Raw genomic sequence first — 12,053 nt, forward strand, 5'->3', positions numbered from 1 at the left:
AGCCCTCGTGCCTCCTTCGTGTGGCATGACAGCTAGGCACCGAAAGGGTGCTACAGCTAACGATTATTATTTATTATTATAGGAAAAAAGGGACGCACCCCCCAGTGGAGTGTTGTCCTCTCTCCCCACAGAGCACGGTTCTTCACCTTCCCACCACCCTTTAACGGGTAAACTATTTGGTGGCTCGGAATTTTATGGAGACACTTGCAGAGGGGGTTAGTCACGACCACGGTGGCAAACCCTTACCTAGCAACAAACACAACATTATCAGCTGTGAGAACCGGCTACTTGTCGTACAGTGGTACTGGGCCATGTCTGACAGTGTCACCGACCATTGATGTGGCCCAACTCGGAGTCCCCATCCAGGGAGACGGTAATGAATCTCATGAATTCGATGCTTCGCTGCAGAGTCACTGTTTGACCGCCTCTGGCTCGTTTCCACCCTTCACGTGGTTGTGCGAGAAGAACCCTTCGAGGAATTCAGTCGTTTGGGATACGGAGCACGTGGCCAAGCCACCGCAACCTATGCAATGTGATCAGTTCATCTATCGTGGGCAAGTTATTTCTTCCGAAACCTATGCGACGTACTTCAAAATTACTGATCCGGTGTTCCCAACAAACTCGGGGAATGCTTCGAAGAAATATTTGCTCAAACACTGAGATTCTTTTGACGTCCTCGGCGCGCAGCGGCCACGTTTCTGACCCGTACAGCAATGTGGATCGCACCGCAGTATTGTAAACACGACCCTTAACGGATAAGCTCATACCACGCCTACGCCACAGATGACGCAGGTTCACAAAAGCTGCTCTAGCCTTCCAATCCGGATGGAAATATCATCTTCCGCGAGACCACCGGGACTGATATAGCTGCCCAGGTAGGAATATTTGTCTACCACCTTAATCTGTTCATCCGCAAGCACGAGGTTAAGGTTCGAGCCCACCCAATCTAGCGATAGCACTTTACACTTTGAACCGCATGTCATACTGTGAGGCAGTTATTTGGATTATTTAGTATTGTGTACATTACCACGACGAAGAGCTGTCTTCTGAGTACTTGGTATTTGTGAGCGAACGCACCGGGGGAGGTTCCATCCCAGAGGTATTAGAGGCCGATCGTGCGTCTTCCATAATCGTATCAATGACGAAGTTGAAGAGGAAAGCGGAAGAGGGACAGCCCTATCGGACACCACTTGATGTGGTGAACTCAGGCGACAGCTTTCCGTAGACCCTCACATGGCCGCGGGAAGTGACGTACAGTACCTCAAAGAGGGCCAGCAATTAATGGGTACAGCTTTGTTCCACATACACTGCCACAGTACCTGACGGTCAACAACAGTCTGTAACTGTCCAGTTGGTGTTTTCTAATAAGTAACTCCGCAGCGAATGCCTTCTTCCTTTCAATGGTAGTTATTCGAAAATGATGGATTGGTATGCTTCTTGCTGACTCAAGAGGGTCTGGAAAAAACCAACTGACAGGCATGCACGCACCATAGTGTGATCGGAATCAAGTTGTGTGCCCCAGAAGGGACGGCAGTCTTGAATTGTAGCTCTCTCCTGGTGGCTGATGGTCACGCGATCCAACTGGGTCCATGGCTGATTTGCAGATAGTCACGCAACACGAACGTTCACGCTGAAAGTTCGTATCAGCCAGAAACAGTTCATGAGTAGCACACAACTGGAGTCGCTGTCCGCTGTTTGTGCAACAAGCATCGATTCGAATCGACCGCCCAAATGCGATTCCAAGGAGCACACATGACCGACTTGGGCATTCATGTCGCCCGCAAGGAACACAACGTCAGTGCTTTTTGCTTGACGAATTAGCCTGGATACCTCTCGACAGAAAGTATCCTTCTCAGCATCAGAACTACAGTCCGTAGGGACATAAGCCGACGCTACAAACAGACGCCGCTTTTTATGCCCAATGTGATTGAGCTTGATTGGATAACCGGACGGCGCAGAAACGATTGTTCACTGGGACCCATTCCGAAAAAGCACGTCCAGTCCTGAGGCTGAGTGCAACTCCCACGCCACGTATTCCACGAGTAATTGCTTCTGGATTACCGGACACATGGAAGGTGAAATATGAAGGAGCCCGGTTGGTCGTTAGCGTCCTGAGATGTATAACCACGCTTGGATCTTGTATCCGTGCGTCGGAGACAAGGGACACATAAATTTTGAGGGAGTTAAGGTTTCAGCGAGCACTGCTTGCTTGCCAATTTGACACAGAGTACGGGCGTTAAAAGCTCCCACGTAGAAAGGTGTACAAGGCCCATCGGTGAGATAACTGACAGTTAAACGACCCAGCAACCTTTGCTTGTGTGGTGGTCTTCCCTTACAAGAAACCTCCAAACAAGCAATACTCCCAAAACCAAAAACTTGGCGATTTGGAATCCTCCCTGATAATTCAGAAAACACTTCCTAGCGTCTCATTAACGGAAAGATGGTCTACTGTCAGTGATATAACCTTACAGTAAACAATGCTACAACTCGCACATTTGTGCGTCCTTGCCGTCCAAATCAAAGGGTCGTACTGAGCAATGAGGTCAACCAAGCGAACACTCGACATCCCTCGAGTGATTATCGAAAGTAGCAGCGTCTGGCCCGGAAGAAATATCAACCCTCGATGGTAGAACTCTTCTGGATAGAAAGCATTGATGAAATCTATGTGCGGCCCAGAGGTTTTCGCAAGCCCTATGAAAGTACGGCGATGTTGTAACAGATACAATTCGCCACAAGGTGAAAATCTACTCCGTTTGAGAAAATACACGATCCGAATCAAATAAAAAGACATGTCGTGCTTGCCCTATACGATGGAACAAAAGACAGTGGGTCCATTTGGTGATGTGTAGCATCCTAGTTCGCATTAGAGCTACACAGGACTTTTGTTTTGCCCCAAGTAACTAAAATATGAATCCAACTGACTCTGTCATCTTAAGGCAGATGTGTCCAATTCATGGACGACAGGACACTACAAAAGCCACTCTAAAACGAGTGAGTTTTCCCAGAGGTGTTCTTTTTCAGCAGCCTTCTCCTTAACGTTGAGTAATTATTGGCGGAATTTCTGAAGTTCAGAATCATGCTTCTTTAAGACTGTAGCACTAGAACAAGAGCGAATACACTTCCTTTCTCTCCCAATTCATTTTTCTGCTGAAGTATATAGTTTAATTTATACCCCCATTGAACACCACGTTCAAGAGAAAAAAATAGTTTGATGATTCGAGGGACTGTTTCCCATAAAAGAGTAGGACCGCAATTATACTGCTTGTATAAGTTCAGTGTTGATTTGTAGGAGAAATTCGATGACCATGAACAGCCGGAGGCGCGAGGTCTTAGCTCCGAACGTGTCTACTAAATAGTGAGTGGGATTAAGCAAAGACATTTAGAGGGTCTCTGTTAGGGATCGACAGTGGTCTTAAAACTTGTGGGTAACTCCGTTGCCTAGCAATTTCTCAGCATGGGCTAGCACAAGTGAAATACGATATCACACCAAGCATAACCGATCGCCACCTGATTAAAACCGCAAAACTGTGAGCTGCAAAAGAATCAAATGAACCTAGTTCTTACATCCTATCAAGGAGTATAGGTTGGAGTGAAGTATCCAGAAGCACAAAACACTAATGCTTTCATTGATGTCTGCGATATATCCTAGGAAGCATTGTTTCCTGTGTTGTCAGAATAGAAGTCAACAATTGCTCCCCAAGACTATGCAAACACTAACAAATGACTAAATAATCTCAATAGCGTCTATGTAACTTATAGTCGATGTACGAGTTTAGCCGCCTATCACGTGAGCTGACCACACAAAAAAACATTCCGACTAGTCTGTATCCTCTGGTACCAATACCTTAAATAATGGAGTAAAATGGCACTTGATAACTGTTTTTCACGGTAAGAGGGTCGTAGCGAACTCGGTCGGAAAAAAAACAAGAAAAGGTGTTTGATAGTAACTCAGCACCAACGTACTTGTAAATCTTCAAACAAAGCAAACTTAAGTTTCCATGAATTCGTTCCGGGAGAGAAGGGAGAAGGTGAAATCATACTTGGTTGTTTGGATTTCACGCGCTTGCTCTTCTTCATTTTCACCGTGATCCCGGACAGGATGGAGGCGGCGTCTGGATCCCCAGCAGCAGATGGACAGTAAGGACCCAAAAAACGAGTGAGAGCTCTTCGCTGAGCTATCTTTTTCTCCGGCTCTATATCATTCTCAGAGTCTGCAACCAAAGACAGACAAGGAGCCAAAGGAGCGACCAACTCCCGTACATGGTAGGGATCTCGCTTGGAACGTTGTAATGACTTTTTCAACCTATCCGGCTGCACGTTTTCACCACCGGCTTCCTGTTCAACAGCAATTTCACACAGTTCTTGTTTGATTTGGTGCAAACATCGATCCAATTCCAGAAGGAAATGGGTCAAGCGAAGGGCCTTAATTCGTGGTGCACTCCACTGCGGATCCAAACAAATGGCTGTCAGCCAAGAACGCAAACAAAGAGCAAACATATCCTGAGAAAAGAGATGAATAGTGAATTTAGATGACCATTATCAGTCACAACCCGGGCTTTCAGCTAATAAAGTTCTGATCAACGTCTTTCTCAACAACAAAAAGAAAGTAAGGTTGGTTTCAGAAGAGCCAGATATAGATTAAAATTCCACAAATAGGGGATATCCAACATTCAGTGGTGTTTTGAGATCCCATGGGCTTTCTGGCAAAATGCACATAGCAATTAAAAACATCCAGCTGGCCAGAATACGCGACGGAATCCCAAGAGGCCAAAAACATCATTCTCAAAAGGACATTGTGTGCCCTGGTGGCGGATTTCTTAATCACGTGACTCTTGAACTGGTGAGTGAATAAGTGCTGCCGAAATGTTGCATTTCAGCAACAAACCGTGAAGATGAACCGGGGATAAACACCGATCAAAATTCAAACCGATCCACTGTGTCTCAGTTCAGTGTTTTCCGAGCTTGATACTATGGCCGATCTCCAAATCAACAGGAATACGCCTGCAATTGTGCGACTGTGTGTGCACGTGTGATTACAGACCGGCGCGAGCTCTGTTTTCGAGGTCTATTTCAACTTGACTTTTGAGAGCGGACAAACCTGCTGGGGTGCGCATGTGCTGTCCTTCTGAGTTTTGAGCTTTTGCTTAGCAGGATAAAGAGATTCGATGAGTAATCAGTTATCCGCCGTTTAGGAACAACGACCATTCTGATGGAAAGAACGATCACTATTCTCAACCTAGCGAGCCAACACGGAAAGGACGACTGCAAGATAAAACTCGAGACTTAGTCCTATCTGTGGAGGACAATAAATCCATATGGACATCAATATTTAGTCAATAGGAGTATTGCAGATGAAGGTAACCTTTACACTGTATTCTAGTCACTACCGTCATCACCACACATAGCTAATAAGTGCTCTAGAGGGAATGTAAACTTGCACATTCAGAAAGATTTATTGTGAAAACCGGAGAGCTAATAAGCAAGCCCACGTGGAGATTCCGCCATGCCATTTATAGCACTCATGCAAGAGAGGGCGACAGAGCTAAGCAGTGAAAGCAAGGGTGACTGGCTCACGGGAATAAAGTGCATTCACAGCGGTAAAGTAGATCAAAGTGAGTGCAAAGAATAATCACAAGAAGTTGTGCTGGCACTTATCTAGTGACATGTACAATACGAACGGAACTAATCAAATTTTTGAACATCATGCGGAGCGATGATGAACGATGGAGCTGTTAAATTGGCTCATCTAGCTACTACATCAGCGGAAACATCACGGCTTTTAACATAAATATTACTGAAATAATTCCAACATAACGTACTAGGAATATCAAGTGTTAAAAATTCCTTGGAAAACAAACGTTTCTGCTTCATTACTAGAAAAATCAATAAATTTATTTTTTATATCGTCGCTGCATGTAGTGCTAAGCACATTTAATATAAATGCATTAACTGCTGTTTGGCATTTAAAAGTACAGCAACCGAATCCATGGAGAATGAACACGTCGTACTCAACGGCACTTTGATTCTCCTTAAGGGTGTTCTTTGTCTGGAGGCTTCGCTGCGCATGATTACTTGGATCGGAAGCTTCAAGTCCAAGCAACTACTACAGCTTAGTGGATAAATTAATTTTAACAGTGCTCGTGGAGTAACGTAACATATGATATGACGCCGTTGAAAGTTAGGGCCGGGCGTTAAGCACACACAAAAGACGAAAGGCTTACAACAAACCTGAGAGTGCCAGGTGAATCCCCGATTGAAATGGAAGTTCGGCTCCAACGCGGTTTCCCGGTCTTTCGCTGCTTGAGCATAAGCTGCGATACAGCGAGTCATGATCAGCTGAGAGCTGGTGAAACCGGCCGGACCAGATTCATCCGGTTTGACATCGCCATTGGTTGTTGGGCTGTCAGTAAATGGTGGAGGGGCGATGGAAGCGAATTTATTAAAGTAACTGCTCAAGAGGGCGTTTCCAAGTATGGACCAGGCATGACCATTAGTCGGTTGGTGCCCTACTGCCGCATGTGCTAAATGCACAGACTCAGCAAACGGGTCAGATTCCTGAGTAAGTTTGCGTGCACTGGCTTCGTCGGGTTTTTCTGGAGAACGTGGTAGCTGTCGCAAAACCATTGATAATTGACACATCGCTTCTACATGATCCGGCTGGAATGAAACAGAAGAATAGGAAAATCCGCAATCATGAATGATACAAAGCTATGACAACCCAATGCTATCCACAACTCACTTCAATCTTGAGAGCCTGTCTGAAATGGTTGGATGCCTCTCCTGGATCACCTAAGCGCCAAGAACTCTCGCCTAGTTCGCACCATGCATCGACTAACTGTGGATTGTATTTAAGCGCTCGTTTCAGCCATTGTGAAGCTTGCCCGGCTAGATCAATAGATTCATCCGTCGTCTCCAGTAAATCTGGTTGTATGGCATTTAACGCCTTCAAAGCAAACGAACAGAATGGAAAAGCAAAGTTCATTCAGTGCTGTGGTCTAACTAAAAGTATACCAACAGATGCATATTAAAGGGTACGTTTAGAGTTTACTACACTCGTACCGTTGGGAGTCTCCACATACGTCATTACACTGGACTCGCCTAATGCGTCAAGTAGATGAAGTTGTAAACAATAAGACAGGAAATAACTGGCTTGGTGTGACACTAATATTATGGTTGAGTCGCTTTGATTGCGGGGCAGCTTTCACGTTAAGCGAGGATCTGCTTTAACAAGCACAGCTGAGCAAATATTTAGCGTTAGGTGCTCCTGAAGAGGGTCATGAATCGTTCTGCGGAAATCACTGTTCCCACATAAGCGATTAAGTGACTGGATGTTTTTGGGTGCGGTAGTCACACGCTCAAAGCAAACAGCACCCAGGATGATCCACCCAACGACGTTGCCGGCTTCCTGCAGGCTAGAGATAAGGATACTTTGCAAGAGAAGGCCAGTCTCGAGGTGCTGCAGCATATGAGCTCCGTTCTCTTGTGATACTGACAGAATGCAAGTACAGCACAGTCTCGGACCTGTGGAACTGCAACACCATCAGCTGCCATATGAGCTCTCTTTCGGGTGAGTAGTTCACTTCAGGATTTATCATCTATGGTTTTGCAAGCCGCTTACTGAGTGGTGCCAACGGTTCTTCAGTATACACTACACACTGACCCCGACATCAGAAAACCCCAAGGAGTACGAAATTTACGATCATAACAATCCAGAAGAGATATGCAACTGAGAGGTTTTCTCGATAGAGAAATTTTCTAATGAAAGCAGTCGACTCGGAGGGGTGTGAACGAAAGAACAGCATGGTAATCCGTAAGTGACAAACCACTAAAGCAGTGGTCAGCAACTCTATAGATTTTTACGTTCGACGACATCACTCCTCAGAAAAGTCACGCCCCAAAGGAGGCAGTGCCGAAAAAAGGCAGACCTGAAGAGTGCATAACAGTATTCCCCGTGAGATACCATGTAGCGCGCGATCCGTTCGAAAAAGTACCAACCCTAATAGAGGCTTACTACTAACACGTCCATTCGTTGTGTGTATTATGATCGCCATTGCACACAAATAAAACACTAGATTTTTCGAGAACCTAAATCAGGTCGTATTACGACGAGTTTGATAGCGACAATCAGACGTATCAACACACATCAGACAAGTCCACTGTCCGCACTCCGTCGATACAACAAGCACTTACAGTGACCAGCAATTGCTGGTAGAAGATCGTTGAGATAAGCGGGGAATTTAAAGCAACAATATGATTATGAGGGAAGATGCGATCGGATCCCAAAAACTCATGAGACCATCTGCATTCATTGATATGAATGTAGGGTCGACAATTGATGTCTTTAGCTGCTGGGTGGGTGGTTAGCGGTCTGCCATCCACCGAATAACATCCGATCCAATTGAGTGCCCAAAGCTTGAAAAGTAGCAAGCCTTTAAGCAACTGGAATGTTGAGAGAAAACACTGTTTGTACACACTTTGGTAGCGCTATTCCCCTACGCATGCTGTTAAAACCAGTTTTACGGCTCACGATCAGTGTTTGAAAAGGAGACACTCGCAGTTTGCCACGCTCCGTGTGAACAAACTGACTTAATCGAACTTTCATAGACCATTCCCGGGGGCAGTAAAGTGTTGCACGAAATTACGATGAAGTCAAAACGAGCAGGGCACAAACCGCGGTACCAGTTGAGATGTATACCTCTTCCTATATAGACTAATCCATATATTGTGTGTTCCCCAAGGGCGGTCCACGTTGATAGGCTGACTGCATTTGCGTCACCAATTGTTCTTCTGTACCCGATGGCTCGCGCTTCGCCAGAAAAAGAGAATAAAAATAATCATCTGAAACGTACCTTCCCATTTAGGTAACAGAACTGTGCCTTTTCTGTCAACGATGCACGCGCAAACATCGGCTCAACGGACCTTAACAAAGACACTGTTTCATCGAATTTGTTCTTCATTGCAATCGATTTGTTCGTCAAAAGTTGTTGAATGTCTGAAACCAATGCCTCAACTCGTTTCAAATCTTGCCAGACACGACCATTTTCATCGGGAGATAAAAGCTGATACGCGTCCACAACCTGACCGAGAAACTGGTTGCGAAAACTGATCAACTGTTGTACGGCCTTTGAGGCTTTTGAAAGAGCTTCAGTGATTGTTTGCCCTGCGTCTGGGTCTAACATATTTGCTAAAAGTAAACCGGAATGCTGAATGAACACAAGAAAGTGAATGAATGCAGACATTAGAATGCAGACGCGGAAGGACAAGTAAAGATCTATTTTTGGTCATGCTCGTTAGGTGTGCAGTTAATGATGTGTTCACTGACGAGAACGAACCATTGTTCCGATGTTTTTTTACGAAGTCCTGACAATCTGGTCAGTTCAGTTTCCGCAGCATGAAGGGTACGACTGGCCTGGGCCGATAAATGGAGACCTGGGAGATTATCGACAGGTACATGAACATAGGTTCGGTTCAGTAAGTCTTCAGCCATAAAAACCGTCTCTGTTGCAGAGCGCAAAGTTCCGATTCCAGACTGTAGCGCCAGTTCCAGTTGATCAAGTTGATTCAGTCTATTGTTCCATTCGGATCTCACCGATAAAATTTCATCCGCTACTGTGGGGTCATCGTTCTCTGATTCAGTAGAGTACAAACGGAGTAAGTCAGCATGCCTGTTCAACAGTTCTGACAAGTGATGTACATTCAGTTCATATTCGCGTAATAACTGGTGAACCACCGACAGGTTAGCATCAAGTTGCCATTGAAGACACCGAGAAAGAACGAAGGAATCAAGTTTCTGATTTGAAGATAGAAAGGGGTGACTCTCAGTTGCGACAGGAAACAAAAAAGCACAAGAAGTAACAGATACAGAAAAAGCTGTTACCACACCGGTGTGTTTAAAGCGGCGGAGAGCAGAAACAAATCTCCGACTAGCAGAGAGGTTGTGCAAGAAGCGGAACATTGAAGACGTAGAGCGGAAGAATTCAAACCATCCGGCTGAAACAGATAAGTACAGCATATGAAGCCAGGGTAGTAGAAATGCATAAATGCAGCGCAGTGGTGGGACAATTACCGAGTCGATCTACAGATGCAAACTCATGTATGCTCATAAAAGAGAGCCAGATTAATGCAGGGTATCAGCTCAGGATCACAAGATTCTCCAACCTATCGATTGTCCATTTGTGATTGGTCCACTGGAACTACCGAAAGCCACATACTTCCTATGGGCTCGAATTATTAGCCCGATGTGCAGTGCTCCTCCGTAATGGCACCGCGATTACCACACTCCAGTGAATAAGCCAGCGTTAGGAAGCTCAGCAAAATGGATACAGATAAAGAGTTCACTTCGTCTATGATAAAGAACCTGTTACATGAGAATGAAAAGCGTCATTCAGTGGGTACCGTTTCGGTGCACGCGTACAGTTACCATTAGGAGGCACGAGGGCCACGATACTGCCAAAAGAGTGCAACACAGCCAAGAGCCTTTCAAACGGGAGCTAGTGACTTGTCTGTTGTATCCTTTCGGGTCCGCTACGATAAGTCCCTTTAAATGGTGTGTGTAAAAGGGCTGTCTTCAATAACTGATCACATCCTACGCGTTATAGACCCTTCGACTATAATGAAGTGCTGCGGAGTAACTTGCGGGCAGCTTTACCAACGGTAGTTATGGATCGAAATCCGTAGCTCCTACGACCTGCCCGAATTCCATACCACTGCTGTATAATAGCCGCTTTCAGCTTGCGTTTTCATGACAAGGCCTACGTCCCGGAAATCTTTCAGCAAAGATTCGAGTTGCAGAACAGAACTTTCTTTGGCCAACATCGGTTGGGCATGTACTGCACGTGTCTAAACAACTTTGATCCAGCAAGGTTTACCTGATGCACTGAGGATGTTAACTAACCACTAAGAACTCGTCTGCGAATCGCTTCGGTGTAGTTAGGCTTCAGCTAACAGCGGTTTAGCCACAAAGACATCGATTATCAAGTGTCTGGAAACGTCTAAGTTCCTCACTCTGGAGGGGGTAGGTCCAACAACGATAAATTTAACCCGCTCTTACAATTTCAGACATAGTCCCACAAACCACGACAAAATGCGTTTCCGTTGCTAAAATCGACGCAAGTCGGCAAGTATTACACTTACCTCGATCATACGTGCGTCAACCTCATGTGTCCATGACCACAATTTATGCAGCCACCATAATATGTAAACTCAGGCTTCCGACGTTTGAACGGAACACCAATGGTTCGAAAATTCCGATGGTTTTGCAAAGCGGCGTCAAACGTATGCCGGAACAAGGAACCGCTCCGATGTTCTCGTCTGAGCAACTTGCGTGCATACCTGATCACTGAGTAACAACAGGGAATCATCCGGATATTCAAACACGCTGGTTTACCCCCAGATATTACTTCGAGACCTAAGTTTACCTCCCTTGAACCGTGAAACCCACAAGGGCAAATTTTACAAATTTGAACAAAGAGAAGACAATTCTGACTGAAGTCTTTGGTTGTGAGAAAACTTCTGGATAGTTCCTGTAAGCCTTAACGCCGCTGCAAGTATGAGGTTAAAGGATATCAACTTAGGGGCAAAATGGCTCAAGTGGTTAGAGCGCGAGTTTGCTAACCGGAAAGTTCGTGGTTTGAACCCGATTTCTGCCTCTCGACTTCCTCTCTCTGCCTCCCGGCTTGGCCGAGTATATGTAGGAGGACCAATCTGTCCACGGGCCAAGAACACACTTAAAACCAAGGAAAATTGCAAGTGATTGTTGTAGGTATGTGAGGCACTGTCCAAACAATTAGCTCAATATGGAGATGCTATCGATGTACCCTACTCGCTGTTCTCGGACTTGCTTCACGTGATAAGGCGAGGCGTCGCAGCATTAATGAAGCCATAAACGTGGTTGCAGGAGACGCTCCGGATACCACTTTACAAAAGGTACAGTAAACGACTGGCTAAAGTCAAAAACGCTTTTCTGTTCCAAAACAAGTTCCAGGAACCTGGTGAAGACGCCACTGTTCTTGAATAAGGCTGGCAGTAGTACGTCTGATCCCTCGGCCTAGACC

At 45.5% G+C, this 12,053-nt stretch overlaps 2 protein-coding genes across 2 annotated transcripts in view; both read right to left on the minus strand.

Moving 5' to 3' along the window:
• T265_15339 (hypothetical protein) overlaps nucleotides 1–9,184 on the minus strand; it is a gene marked incomplete at both ends in the record, with an annotated part of 36,735 nt that extends 27,551 nt beyond the window's left edge. The window contains 4 exons of the mRNA XM_009177642.1: nucleotides 3,964–4,500; nucleotides 6,229–6,657; nucleotides 6,740–6,943; nucleotides 8,850–9,184. Coding sequence (XP_009175906.1) covers nucleotides 3,964–4,500; nucleotides 6,229–6,657; nucleotides 6,740–6,943; nucleotides 8,850–9,179 — 1,500 coding nt within the window. The remainder of the gene's footprint in view (nucleotides 1–3,963; nucleotides 4,501–6,228; nucleotides 6,658–6,739; nucleotides 6,944–8,849) is intronic.
• An 87-nt stretch (nucleotides 9,185–9,271) lies between these two features.
• T265_11083 (hypothetical protein) lies at nucleotides 9,272–9,955 on the minus strand (the record flags this gene model as incomplete). The annotated part of the gene is made up of 1 exon (XM_009177643.1): nucleotides 9,272–9,955. The coding sequence occupies one exon, from the start codon at nucleotides 9,953–9,955 to the stop codon at nucleotides 9,272–9,274; it is 684 nt and encodes a 227-aa protein (XP_009175907.1).
• Between the last annotated feature and the right edge of the window lie 2,098 nt (nucleotides 9,956–12,053).

The sequence above is a fragment of the Opisthorchis viverrini genome (genome assembly GCF_000715545.1).
Source record: "Opisthorchis viverrini unplaced genomic scaffold opera_v5_440, whole genome shotgun sequence".
Classification (NCBI taxonomy): Eukaryota; Metazoa; Platyhelminthes; class Trematoda; order Opisthorchiida; family Opisthorchiidae; genus Opisthorchis; species Opisthorchis viverrini.